The sequence below is a fragment of the Bubalus kerabau genome, chromosome 3 (genome assembly GCF_029407905.1).
Source record: "Bubalus kerabau isolate K-KA32 ecotype Philippines breed swamp buffalo chromosome 3, PCC_UOA_SB_1v2, whole genome shotgun sequence".
In the NCBI taxonomy this organism is placed as follows: Eukaryota; Metazoa; Chordata; class Mammalia; order Artiodactyla; family Bovidae; genus Bubalus; species Bubalus kerabau.
Window position 1 is genome coordinate 125,207,968 of NC_073626.1, and position 14,837 is coordinate 125,222,804.

The window sequence follows — 14,837 nt, forward strand, 5'->3', positions numbered from 1 at the left end:
TCAACTATATCTCAATAAAACTGGAAGAAAAATAAATAGATGAACATGGTTAAGATAGTAAAATTTGCTGTAGGTATTTTACTACAATTAAAAAAACAAAACACTGACAACATCGAATGCTGGCGAGGATACAGAACAACAGGAATGATCATTCATCGCTGGTAGAAATTTAAGTGGTGCAGCCACTTGGAAGAGACTTTTCAATAAAGTCTATTGAAAAGAAATTCATATAACATAAAATTAACCACTGCTGCTGCTGCTGCTAAGTTGCTTCAGTCGTGTCTGACTCTGTGCGACCCCACAGACGGCAGCCCACCAGGCTCCCCCGTCCCTGGGATTCTCCAGGCAAGAACACTGAAGTGGGTTGCCATTTCCTTCTCCAATGCATGAAAGTGAAAGCATTTTAAAATGTAGTCAGTGGCATTTAGGACAGTCTTGTGTGTGGCCGGCACCTCTACCTAGTTCTACACATTTTTCCGCCACTAAGAGGCAGTGCCTACACAGGTGCTCCGCGTGCCCTTTCCCCTGGGCCCCTGACAGCCACTGATCTAACTTCTGTCTCTGTGAATTTGTCTGATCTAGACGTTTCCTATAAGTAGAATCATATCACGTGCGTGTGTGCTTGGTCACTCAGTCGTGTCTGACTCTTTGGAGCCCCATGGACTGTAGCCCACCAGGTTCCTCTGTATATGGAATTTCCCAGGCAAGGATACTGGAGTTGGTTGCCATTTCCTACTCCAAGGGATCTTCCAACTCTGGGTCAAACCCCTTGTATCCTGTCTCTCCTATATTGGCAGGCAGATTCTTTACCAATAGCACCACCTAAGATTTATCCACATTGCTGCATGTACCAGTACTTCACTCCTTTTTAAGGCTGAACACTATTCTATTGTATGTACAGACCACATCTTCATCTTTCATCAGCTGACAGACACTTGGGTTGTTTCTACCTGTCGGCTACTGTAGCCAGTGCAGTGAAGACCTTGTCTGCACAAGTCTTTGTTTGACTATTTGTGAAGGATTCTTTTCTTAATGCCACATCCTCTGCTACCTTTAGATGAGTAAAAGCTAAGAAGATAAGTGAAGGAAGGGAGTAGAAATAAAATTAATATGTAAAGAGCAAATTAATAATATTGACTGTCTTGACTAATAATAATAATTAATATTTAAATTAATAATCTTTAAGAAGCACCTATATTTAACACCTTTATCTTACATATATTTATAATTCTAACATACTTTATCACCTCTGTTTTAGAGATCAGGAAAGTGAGGCTCAGAACATTAAATAATTTGTTCACATTCACAGAGCCAGTGAGGGTCAGCCAGCAATGGACCCTGAGTTTCCCAGACCCCACACTGCCTTTCTGTTACCTCCCCCATCATACTAGCAATAGAGGCGAGAGAATGGATAAGAGGTACACCACTATGACAAGTAACTCTCATCAAAACACTCACCTGGGTGAAGTCATCATGCAGAAGCTAATGGTTCAAAAATCCTGGTTGTACCCATAAACTCAGAGAAACAAAGAGGGGTGATGATGTGGTTTTCAGCACGTGTAGACAGCTCACCAGGGTCACTCTAGACCCTTCCCCTCTGCTTATTCTCTGAAAGAATACAGCTGGTCCAGCACCAACCTCCCACCAACCCAGTGGAACTGGACATGAGCACATCCCAGAATGGATGCAGGTAGGCACGTACCTGGGGCTGGATGCTCCGCGCTCTCCCGGGAGAGCTCCTGCAGGCACTGGTCCCTCTCCACCCGCAGCACCCGTAGCACATCACACAGTCGAGGTGGGGTACCAACCTGAAAACCCAAAGCCAAGAGCACTAGTCAGCACCACAAAGCTGATTCTAACACATAAGGCCTCTCTGTGGCAAGACTGGGGCCAAACAGCAGAGATTCAAAAGGAGGAAGACAGAATAGCGAAAGTAATAAAGAAGCAGCGGACTTCTATCCCTTCTCCAGGGGATCTTCCTGACCCAGGAATCGAACCCAGGTGTCCTTCATTGCAGGTGGGTTCTTTACCAACTGAGCTATCAAGGAAGTCCCACAGATACAGAAGCAAACTAGAAGTTACCAGTGGAAAGAGGGAATGGGAGAAGGACAAAACAGGGGCAGGAGAGTAAGAGGCACAAGTTGTTAGGTATAAATAAGCCACAAGGATACATTGTACAACACAGGGAATATAGCCCATATTTTATAATAACTATAAGTGGAGCATAACCTTTAAAAATTGTGAATCACCAATTGTATACATCTGTAACCTATATAATATTATACATCAACCATACTTCAATAACAATAGACTTGTAAGAAAAAGTAATTTAAGCTATAGACTTTAGTTAATGTATCAATATTGGTACAGCAACTGTAATCAATGCACCACTTTAATTAATGCAAAACATCAATAACAAGAGACACTGGGGAGGAGGGATTGAGAGGGCTATGTGGTCATTCTTTGTTTCTGCACAATTTTTCTATAAACTTAAGTCCTCTCAACAAAATAAGTTCTATTAATTAAAAAAATAACTGGGAGAAATCAGTTCACCTAATTTAAAGACTTGCTGCACAGCTATAGTAGTCAAAAGAACTTGGTATTAGCAGAAGAATAGGCAACAGTGTTATAATAATTGGACAGCTATAGATAACAAAACAAACCTAAGACTCCTACCTAATATAAAAATTACCTCAAAATAATGATGGACTTGAGTGCAAAAAATTCAACTAAAACTTTTAGAAAAAGCACAGGAGAACACCTTCAAAATGCAGAGCAAGATAAAGATTCTTTATACTTGACACCAAAAGCAAGATCCATAAAAGGAAAAACTGATAAACTGGACTTTATCAAAACTAAAAACTTTTGCTCCATGAAAAACCATGTTAAGAGGATGAAAAGACAAGCTATAGACTAGGAGAAAATATCTGCAAATTAACAAATTAGGATTAACATCTAGAATATATAAAGAACATTCAAAACCTAATAGTAAACAAATTTTAAAAATCTAACTAGAAGATAGGAAAAAGGCATGAAGAGATATTTCACAGAAGAAGATATACAGATGGCAAACAAGAGCATGAAAAGATGTTCAACATTATTAGCTATTCAGTTCAGTTCAGTTCAGTCGCTCAGTCATGTCCGACTCTTTGCGACCCCATGAATCGCAGCACGCCAGGCCTCCCTGTCCATCACATCCAGTTCCATCACTTCATGGCAAATAGATGGGAAAAAAGCAGAAGCAGTGACAGATTTTGTTTTTTCTTGGGCTCCAAAATCATTGTAGATGGTAACTGCAGCCATGAAGTTAAAAGATGCTTGCTCCTTAAAAGGAAAGCTATGGCAAACCTAGACAGTGTATTAAAAGGCAGAGACATCACTTTGCCAACAAAGGTCTGTCTAGTGAAAGCTATGGTTTTTGACTAGATGTGAGATGTGAGAATTGGACCATAAAGAATGCTGAGTGCCAAAGGCTGGTGCCTCAAATTGTGGTGCTGGAGAAGATTCTTGAGAGTCCCTTGGACAGCAAAGAGATCAAACCAGTCAACCTTAAAGGAAATCAACCCTGAATATTCATCAGAAGGACTGATGATGAAGCCCCAATGCTTTGGCCATCTGATTGGAAGAGCCGACTCACTGGAAAAGATCCTGAGGCTGTTAAAGATTGAGGGAAGGAGGAGAAGGGGGTGACAGAAGATAAGATGGTTGAATAGCATCATTGACTCAATGGATATAAGCTTGAGCAAACTCCAGGAGATAGTGAAGGACAGGGAAGCCTAGCATGCTGCAGTCCATGGGGTCACAAAGAGTCAGATGTGACTGAGCAACTAAACAACAATGGAAAAACAATCATTAGAGGATAGTTTGCTGCTAAGTCGCTTCAGTCATGTCCAACTCTGTGCAACCCCCATAGATGGCAGCCCAACAGGCTCCCCGTCCCTGGGATTCTCCAGGCAAGAACACTGGAGTGGGTTGCCATTTCCTTCTCCAATGCATGAAAGTGAAAAGTGAAAGTGAAGTCGCTCTGTCTTGCCCGACTGTTAGCGACCCCATGGACTGCAGCCTACCAGGCTCCTCCGTCCATGGGATTTTCCAGGCAAGAGTACTGGAGTGGGGTGCCATTGCCTTCTCCAAGAGGATAGTTTAGCTTCTTTTAATTCTAAATTTCTTAAATTGTAGCAAAATATACATACCATTTGCCATTTCAATCATGTTTAAGTGTACAATTCAGTGGTATTAAATGAAAAGTTGTACAGTGATCACTCCTATCCATTTCCAGGACTTCTACAGCCCAACAGAAACTCTGTACCAATTAAAGAGCAACCTCTATTCTACCTCTTGACTCTGTGAATATGTCTGTTCTAGATACTTCAGGTAAGTGCCATCATACAATATTTGCTCTTCTGTGTCTCATTTCACATCCATGTTGTAGCATCTATTGGAATTTCATTCCTTTATATGGATGAATACTATTCCATTGTATGGACAGATCACACTTTGTTCATCTACTCATCACTTGGGTGTTTCCATCTCTTGGCTTTTGTGAATAATGCAGCCAAGAACAGAGGTGTACAAGTATCTCTTCGAGTCCCTGCTTTCAATTCTTCTAGGTACATATCTCGGAGAAGGCAATAGCACCCCACTCCAGTACTCTTGCCTGGAGAATCCCAGGGACGGGGGAGCCTGGTGGGCTGCCGTCTCTGGGGTTGGACAGAGTCGGACACGACTGAAGTGACTTAGCAGCAGCAGGTACATATCCAGAAGGGAAAGGTGGATCATATGGTAATTCTATGTTTACTTTTTTAAGAGACCACCACACTGTTTTCCACATCAGCTGTACCATTTTACCTTCCTGCCAACAATGCACAGAGTTCTAATTTCTCTGTGTCCTCATCCTCAACCCTTATTCTTCTGTTTTAATAATATCTATTGTGCTGTGCAGTGCTAAGTCATTTTAGTCATGTCTGACTCTCTGCAACCCTATGGACTGTAGCCTGCCAGGCTCCTCTGTCCATGGGATTTTCCAGGCAAGAATACTGAAATGGGTTGCCTTTTCCTCCTCCGGGGGATCTTACCGTCCCAGGGATCAAACCTGCGTCTTTTCCATCTCCTGCATTGGCAGGCAGGTTCTTTACCACTAGCGTAACCTGGCAAGTTCCAATATCTATCTTAGTGGATGAGAAGTAGATCATTCCACATTTCTTTTACCCTTAATCCTTTCATTAAAACTGAATAATCCAAGATTATTTTGTGTGGTGGCATGTCAATTGCAGGAACGTATGCATCCACTGTTTGTATGACGGCAACAGTATCTTGTTGAAAGGGCTGAGTCTGTGGATGAGTCTGCAGCCTGCAGACAGTGGTCTTAGTGACAGAGTGGGGCCATCAGGATAGCTGGGAGTGGCTGTGAAGATTGTGTTCATGGAGCAACAGTTTGTTAGATGCCAGAGGGAGAATGAAGGGGAAAAAAGCCCCCTTATCATCTAAGTTTTCCTAGAGGAAAGAAGAGGCTGATGTTTAGAAGTCAAATGTATGTATGCTTGTGCATGTTTCTATATAATCAATAAATTTAGAACTATTGGGAATTTCCTGGCAATCCAGTGCTTAGGACTCTATGTTTTCACTGCCGAGGGCATGGGCAGGTTCAATCCCTAGTCAGAGATTGAACAAGCTGGACAGCACAGCCAAAAAAATCTTTTTAAGACAAAAACGGACTACGCTCTATAGTTCACCCCTTTAAAATTTTCCTCTAAATTCACAGGAGAAACAAGTGAAGGTGAAAGTATTGCTAAAATTTATATAAATACTCCTCAAAGCAAGAGCTATTAGTCTTGAAAAGGTCCCTTTTTTTTTTTTTTTGCATTTTCTTTTTTTTTTAATTTTATTTTATTTTTAAACTTTACATAATTGTATTAGTTTTGCCAAATATCAAAATGAATCCGCCACAGGTATACATGTGTTCCCCATCCTGGACCCTCCTCCCTCCTCCCTCCCCATACCATCCCTCTGGGTCGTCCCAGTGTACCAGCCCCAAGCATCCAGTATATATATAATAGTTTTTAAAAATCAAGTTTGGATAGGTACTTTTTTTTTTCTTTTACTTGTCCTAGTACTAAAGTGCTTATAGCGAAAAACAGCAGTTCCCTTGCCTAACCTTTCCTGCTCTCCAGAGAAAACCACTTTCCTTTTCTTTAGATGTATATTTTCATTTTATCTCTGTATTTCAAAAGTATCTCATATTGTTATTTCTTGGTTTATCTAATTGAGACATTATCCAAAACTCTATATTATGGAAGAGAAAGATTTAGAAGTTTTTAAACCTCCCTACATTTACTTCCCTCCCCCCATATAATATATTGACATAGCCTTCTCTTAATTTTTAGTTAAATGAATGGTCTGTATTTATAATGACTTACTTTGACTATGAAATATTGTTCACTGCTGAGTCTAGCCTTGTAAAACGATTATGTCTCTTCTTGTACATTTTGTTTTTCCTGTGGTCAACAATTTACTTTTGCGTTTTCATTTGATTAGTTTATCTAGGTAGATAGGATTAATTTATCCAAATGCTCCAACAGCCCTGATAGACATTTATCAAGAGGTCTATTCTTTCTATCCCTGGAGCCCTCTGTCCCACAGACCTCTGCCAATGGGGCCTGACACCTGGCTGTGCTTTTAGGGGGCCTCTCCCCGGCTCCCCAGTCACAGTTCCATTTCCTATATTCCCTGTCTTTGTCTTGGCTTTGCTTCCTTGTTCTTCAGAAGCACGTTCTACAGTAACTCCTGAGAAAGCACATATAAGGAGGTCAACTTTTGAATCTTTTCAGGAGTGAAAAAGCTTTTATTCACCTGCTGCTGCTGCTAAGTCGCTTCAGTCGTGGCCAACCCTGTGCAACCCCATAGACAGCAGCCCACCAGGCTCCCCCGTCCCTGGGATTCTCCAGGCAAGAACACTGGAGTGGGTAGCCATTTCCTTCTCCAATGCATGAAAGTGAAAAGTGAAATGAAGTCGCTCAGTCATGTCCGACTCTTAGAGACCCCATGGACTGCAGCCTACCAGGCTCCTCCGTCCATGGGATTTTCCAGGCAAGAGTACTGGAGTGGGTTCTCTAATGAAAAACTACTGAATTCCAAAGAAGGGGAAGAAACTCAACACACTTTGCTCATCAACTGACAACCTGAGACTGGAAAGGAATAGTTTCAAAGGGGAAAAAAGAGAGATACTAGTCTAGTTTATACAGTGAGAAATAAAGAGGGAACTCGATCTTACAACCAGTTCCAAACCCAAAATGTCATCCAGCACTTACTGGGTCCCTAGGATGCCCAGCAATCGAAGGTGAGCAGACACAGATCTTATTGCCGTACTCACAGGCTCCAAGAGGTCCAGAGGCGCCTGTGGTGGGAGCACGCGGGGAAGGTAGTGGCCAGGTCACCATGGACCACAAGCAGTGGCAGGAAACCCCTGGGAGGCACTGCACTGCGTAGGCGAGAAGTCATCTGCATAGCGGAGGGGATGTGCACAGGTGTGACAGGGGCCAGCAGGGGCTGAGGGCCAGTTGAGGACAGGGGCCAGCGTGGTTCCTATGTCTTTGCTTTGAGTACCTCAATAACTCCAACAGCAGGGAAAACAAGGACAAAAGATATGCGTTTGGCAGCAGCTGAAGTGAGATAAGCATGGTTAAGGCTGGACTTACGTCACCTTAAGATGGCCAAGGAAACTCACATAGTAAGAGAGAGCAGCAAGCATAAGGAGAGGAAGGGCCAGAGACAGTGCCTGAGACCGTGACCCTCACAGGCTGGGAAGATGAGCAAAAGGAGGGACCACACAAGAGGAGGGATCACACAAGAGGAAGGAACCATGTGACATGGGGAAACCTCGAAAGAGTGAAAACCTCATCTGAGGCACAATGGGAACCACGAGCCTGTGAAAGGCAGGCGCCAAGGTGAGGAAGAGGGGGAGGGACAGAGTGTCCCAGCACCAAATGTCTCTAAAAGGCTGGAGTCCCATGGGTGCCCTGCCCATCTTGCCCAGAACAGTCAGGGTGTGTGCTCACTGCCTTGATGTCATTAGTCATAACGTCCAAACTCTCATCAGCCATGCATTCCCCTTGGGTGGAACAGAGACCACTCTGTGTCTAGGGAAAAGTGGGATAATGCAGGGCCTGGTGAGACTGATGCGAGTGGGGAACAGGTGGGAGCCAGGGTGCTGCAGGCTGAGGAACGGACAGAGGTGGAGGCAGGGATCATAGATGCATCCACCAAAATTCTGGCCATGAGCAGTAGCAAAGGAACCACGGCCAGAGCTGTAGAGTTCCTTTGCCACTTGGCTGGATGGGCTTGGGCAGGTTGACTAGCTGATGGAAAATCCAGTCAAGAGGAGCAGGATGAAGGCTACCTCTGTGCCATCTCAGGACAAAAGTCACTGAGCATGGTGGGGGGAAGAGATCAGGAGCATGGGGCCGGAGCAAAGCCTCTATTCCACTCAGGTGTGATGCAGACTGAATGTCTGTGTCCCTCAAAGAATACATTGACTCCCTAATCCCAGGTGTGGCTCTGTTAGGAGACAGGACCCAGAAGGAGTTCATTAAGGTCAAATAAGGTCATAGGGGGCCCAAATCTGATAGGATTAACGTCCTTACAAGAGATATCAGTGAACTCACTCTCTCAGAAGTCAGAGGAAAGGTTACATGAGGAGCAGGCAGCCAGCTGCAAGCCAGGGAGGGAGGTCTTCCCAGAATCCAACCATGATCTGGGATATCCAGCCTCCAGGCCTACAAGAAGATAAATTTCCACTGTTCAAGCCCAGCATGACATTCAAGGGAGGGCAGGAGGACAGGAACAGGAGGGTACAACTTAAATTCATCTATGAGGGCAAGATGCTGCTCAGAGGATGTTCATTCTCCGACTCTCAGGATACGGGAGGTAAACCCATCTATTGAAAATGAAAGGCAGTGGTAAGGTCAGAAATCTCAGAAGACACCAAGGGGAGCCTCGGGGAGCCAAGAGAGAGGGAAGTGATGTGGGGCATGCGGTGATTCTGGAGAAGTCTGGAAAACTCGGGAATCCTGGCAGCACAACCACCAGGAGATGACACACCAGGGAGGTCCCTTCCCCAGACGCCCCTTGGACTCTCTCAGACATGGAATATTGAAGCTGGGTGGGCCCCAAGAGATCCCTGCTTTCTCATATCCTCATTAATACTTATATACTCAGTCATGTAAGCAAGTAGATAGAATCTGAGTGTTGTGGGTCTTATTTGGGGCTGCAGGTTGTTCCAGAGCCCGAGCAAAGGTCAGTGGTGACTTTAGCTTGCTAAGGGCAGGGATGCAGGGGCCAAACCAGAGGCCACTCTGGGGGCAGAGCTCTAATCCTGGTTGTGGAATCTGGGCTTTCAACAAGAGGTGCCAGGAAGAGACCCGTGCCCTCCAGTGTCAAGGGAGGGGATTTGGGGGATGGGACAGGAGGGGAGCTCTGTAGCAACTCCTAAAGGGGGTGCCAAAGATGAAAGGACTCCCCTAAACAGTGTGGGAAGCATCTCTCCTGTTTTTTTGAATTTGTGGCCCCAAGCTCATCTCTGGCCACCCTCAATAAAATGCTATGTGTAATTCCATATTTGGTTTGTCTTTTATAAAGTGATTAGATTAAACTGTAGTTATTGTCATTTTGTGGTTTGAGAAAGATTTCATGACAGTGCCTTGGGAGCCAGAAACCAAAGCTGCCTCTCTTTGGAAGCAGATGCACGTGCTGGCTAAGAACAGCTGGGTTTGGGTCCTTACACCATCATGCCCAGCTGGGTGACTTGACCAATGGTTTCACCTCTTTCTGAGTCTCAGTTTCTTCACATGCACAGTGAGGATAATGATTGTTGGTGGGAGAAGTCACGTAGTGCCAGGCACAGTTTAGCAGAGTATCTGGTGTGAAGTAGACACTCGGTGAGGGAAGCCTTCACCATCATCATCATCATGGTCATCAGTCACATGAATTTTAGGAATAGCAAAAACTCAAAAAGAAATCTACAATACTACCTCGAAATATTGTTCAGGGAAACAAAGTTCCCAGTGACTTTTCTCTAAGAGGCATCAGTAGTCAGATCCTCTGGTGACCTTGCAGGCCTTCCTAAAATTCTGCTCACCCAGCTTGTCAACCTCTGGGTCCAGATGCAGTCCAGAAAGGGGTGGGGACCACCACATGCCAGACCCCCGCCTTAGAGTTTTTGTGTTTCTGAGCCATCAACCAAGAAGAAATGAAGAGAGACATGGGGGAGTGGGAAGGGAGGGTGGAGAAGCCAAAGGAACCCGTGCTCTATAGAGGTCTTCTCATCCAGAGATGGGTTTTCACTGGTATACCTGCTTTTGTCTCCAGCTCAGATTCCCTGTCACCAACCCCACTACCCTGAATCCAACATCCAGTGACACCTATTACAAATCTTGTTCACACATTTCCCCTGAGACATAATAACTTTTAAGGCAGTAGTTCTCAACCAGGGCAGTTTTGCCCTGCCTGCTCCCAGAGGACAGTTGGCAGTGTCTGGAGACACTTTCTGTTGGCACAACTTGGAGAGAAGATACTAGCTTCTGGTAGGCAGAGTACAGGGACGCTGCTGGACAGCATACAATGCACAGGACACCCCCACCCCCTGCTCCCCTCTCTCAAACCATTATCTCCACCCTCTCGTTCCCTCCCATGCCAGGGGAGGGCCTAGCTCTTGTCCCAGCATCCCATGTGGAAAGCTCAGATTTAATATCTAGTATTATAGTGTCAAAGTTAAGAAACCCTGCTTGAAGGAAAAGGTAGCCCCTTGTACCCCACTTAACTCACTCAGGTTCTCAGGTGGGCAGTTGGCCAGATGCCCTGGATTTAAAAGCCCTCCCCTGAGAGACTACACCTTTGCCTGGCAGATTTATGCACAATTTTGTAAGCAATGATTGCTTGTAAGATGTCATTCTTCACTACCTGTTGTTATATGAAAGTGTCCCACATGAGGGCAGCCACTATGGATAGCACCATCACTTCATTCATTCATTCAGCCCACACACAGTCATTGACTCTTCTGATATGACAGGTTCTAAGGATAAAGGATGAGTGCGACTAAGTCTCAAGGTTCAAGCTCTAAGTGAACGTATTGGGGAGGACAAGAAGGACAGGTGCGCTGGTAAATAATGACAATACTGTTCCAGGTAAAAATCCTCATGAAAGACATGGGTGGGGACAGTAAGGGGAGGTGAAGCCAGAGTTTCTTATGGGGGTCTCAAAAAACTGCCCCACCAGCCACCGGCACTTTTCAGTCCGCTTGCAAGGGACCCTCCCTACATCTCTGTATGAAAAGGTGGGGAGTTGAGGGGAGTAGTAATAAGCAATTTGGCCTTAGTAATCCCCCACCACCACCAATTAGGAAGATGCCTATGATTTCCCTCAAGACGAAGCATGAAATGAATAAGGAATTGTTTGAATGCCCTTCAGTTTCAAAATCAAATGTCTGACCACTCAAACAGAAAAAAAGCAGGGTTCCATAGGCTGGGAAATCCTCCAACTGAAGCCGGGCAATTCCATCCCTATTTGTTGAAGGAGTTCTCTGCCAAGAAGTGTGAACCTCAGATCTGGATAAGCCCATAAAATCACCAGAGAGCCAAGACTTACACACAGGAAACCACCACCATAAAGTGGTGCATGAGGAGATGAAGATGCGAGCAAAGACAAGTGACAAGCCAGACAGAGCCCTGGGCAGTTGAGAAAGGTGAGATCTGGGCTCCAGTCCCAGAGCTGCCACAAACTTACTGATAAGGAGCAGGTCCCTGCTCTCTGTGGGTATCAGTTTGCTCCCCTGGTGGCTCAGAGGTTAAAGCATCTGCCTGCAATGTGGAAGACCTGGGTTCGATTCCTGGGTCGGGAAGATCCCCTGGAGAAGGAAATGGCAACCCACTCCAGTACTCTTGCCTGGAGAATCCCATGGACGGAGGAGCTTGGTTGGCTACAGTCCACGGGGTCGCAAAGAGTCGGACACGACTGAACGACTCTACTACTACTAAAAGGAGGAAAGTGGACCAGGGCATAATAAAGCATCCTTCCAAGGCACATAGAAGACCTGAACCAAGGGAAGGTTCTCATTTTCCCCTGGGCTTATTCCTAAAATGACACTGGAGACTAAAATGTATGTTGAACCTTAGTCCTGAAGACCCAGCCACTTGTTGATTTCTTCTGACAACAGTAATGTTCCTGCAGATACTTAAAAAGGAGGCTGGCGGCAGGCGGGGGATGGGGCGAGGTCACCAAAAGGGCTGCCTCCCAGCTCTGGGCACCAAATAACAACACACTTGGAGGCTGAATTTGGCTTTAAACTGTCCCCATGTCTCAGATGGCATTTCCCCAAAGCGGGAGCTCAGACTTGCAAGCAGGTGCTGTTGCCCTAACACCTTCCAACTGCAGCGCTGAGGACAGGAGGCTCCAAGTTATTAACACGAGGGAGCTGCACAGGAGAGCCGAAAACCCCACTCTGGATACCACAGGAGCTGTGCCTCCTGCGTGTCAACACTCCCACCAGCTCCAGAAGCAGGTCTTTCTTATAGCCAACCAGGAGAGGACCACCAAAGGGCCACTGATGGGTATGCAGGAAGGGTTTGCCCAGGACGGAGACTTCAGGCTCAGAATTGAGTTCCCAAGTGCTTTCCCTGGGGAGTTTCTTGGGACTGAGGCTGTGGGGGGCCTGTTTGGAATGCTGGTGGAAAGGGGAAGTTCTGGAATCTGTGCTCCCCTTCCTCACCGCTCCTACTCCCCACTGGGCGCAGCCACCCTCTTTCACAAACCCCACAGGCAGAGGCCAGGACTCCCTGGAGTTTGTGAGAAAGCAACATAAGCCACTCACTCTGCTGCCTTCCCTTTTCTCTGCCAGTTCCTCCCTGGACCTGGTTTGGGGAGACCAGCTGCTCCCAGAAGTCCCCAGACCCACCGATATTGCGGAGCCAAACCCACAAGACCAAGGAGGAAGCTGCAAACGCTGGCATTACAGCTCCGGCAGTTACGGGCAAAGCTTTCGGAGGTCTCCCCATCCTCAGCCGCTGTCTGTGCAAATATGGCAAGGCTCTGGGGCAGGCAGACTGGGTTCCAGCTGTCTTTTCTCGGGGCAAGCTTTTTTGATCTTTACAAGTCTCGCTTTCCTTGTCCGCAAAGTGAGGGTGAAAATAGCAACTTCGAAAGTCGATGATGAGGTTTCAAGGAAATACTGCAGGAAAAGTGCCCGCACACAAAAGGCACGGCCAGGGGCGGCTCCCGAATTTCCGCCCAGGAGCGCCCGGGTTGGGCGAAGGGCAAGGTGGTTTATCTCAGCGCTGCCTGCGCCCGGGCACATACAGATTTTATTTCGGAGGAGAGGACCCTCCGGAGAGGAGCAGACAAAAATCATAATTGCGGGGAAAGGATGGGGAGAAACGCCTCCCACTGCCCAGCAGAAGATCTTGTGGGGCCCCTCCACCCCTCACCCCTAGAGGGACTCGCGGAAGGGCGCGTACTCACCGCGTGCACGGCGCAGGCTAGCAGCAGCAGCCCGGGCAGTGGCGGCAGGCGGGGGCGCATGGTGCCGCGTGCGCTTCCCTGGCGCCCCGACGGCCGCCTGCTGGCGCGCACCGCCGCTCAGCACTCAGCGCTCCCTGCCGCCTCTAGGACCTCGGCTGGCCGCCGCGCCCAGGGGAGCCATGGCCCCACCCGCGGCGGGCCACGGACTGCGCCTCCCCTGACGGGGTGGCCGCGCACCACGCCGCCCCGCCGGTTGATAAGGACGCGGCGCGGCGTGCGCTCCTCCACCCACCCCTACTGGCTGGCCCGCTGGCGGGGGCCAGCGCGGAGACCAGCTGCGGAGGAGGTGGAGGGAGGACGCGAGGCCTAGAGAGGCTCCCGCAGGCTACGGTCGGCAGGCCCCGCTGCCACACCCCCACGGACTAAAAGAGCCCTCCCCAACGTCCGGGTCAGTGCCGCCACCGCCGCGCTGCGTGAGAATGGCCAGGAGGCCACCTTTTGGAGCCTCAGCGTTCTCATCTGAACAGTACATCTAATACCTGCCTTCTTTCAGCTATTCCATTTCCACTTTTTTTTTTCCTTTCTTATTAGATATTTAACGCTCCTTCCAGAAAGTTGCACACACATGAGTTCCATCACACTGAGAAGCCTTTGATGATCAGGTGAGACCAAGGAGGACCATCGGTGCACCCCAGCGTTTGGGGCTGTGCTGGAGCTTTTGTGCTTTCTGGTTTCCCAGGGAGCTATTTCAGTATTAGGCAGGTGTGCCCAGCAGCTGCTCATCCTGAGTCTGAGGGCTTAGATCTCCTTGTTGTTTAGTCACTCAGTCGTGTACAACTCCTTGTGACGCCATGGACTGTAGCCCACCAGGCTCCTCAGTTCATGGGATTCTCCAGGCAAGAATACTGGTGAGGGTTGCCATTTCCATCTTCATCGGATCTCCTGAAGGTTGGCTTTTGGCCTCTCAGTACAGTACAAGGCACCCTCAGAGGGTTTTTGTAGACCCAGTTTTTTCTTTTTCTTCTCTGGTGCACATCCCCTTTCCTTTTGTGTCTCCTTCTATCTAGATATTTTTCTCAGGGACTTGGAGTCTGTCAGCTCATTGACTTCTCCTCTCCCTCACCCTCTTCCCCACACATGGAAGTGAGGTGAGCTCTACCTGATTGCTGTCTTTGGCGGTAAGGACTGGCATGAGATTCTGAGCACGTGTATATGCACATGTATGTGCACATGTGCGCACACACACACACACACACACACACACACACACCCTTTCCTTTCATAGCATCCCCACCAGCAGAGAGCCAGTAACTGGATTGCCCTGGCCCAGG

The 14,837-nt window shown here is 47.2% G+C and overlaps 1 protein-coding gene across 1 annotated transcript in view; it reads right to left on the reverse strand.

Moving 5' to 3' along the window:
• Positions 1-13,566, reverse strand: part of SCTR (secretin receptor) — a 67,307-nt gene extending 53,741 nt beyond the window's left edge. Inside the window, exons 1-4 of the mRNA XM_055574445.1 lie at positions 13,507-13,566; positions 13,139-13,369; positions 12,967-13,056; positions 1,703-1,808 (exon numbers count right to left, since the gene is read on the reverse strand). Of these exons, the coding sequence (XP_055430420.1) occupies positions 1,703-1,808; positions 12,967-13,056; positions 13,139-13,369; positions 13,507-13,566 (487 nt within the window). The remainder of the gene's footprint in view (positions 1-1,702; positions 1,809-12,966; positions 13,057-13,138; positions 13,370-13,506) is intronic.
• Between the last annotated feature and the right edge of the window lie 1,271 nt (positions 13,567-14,837).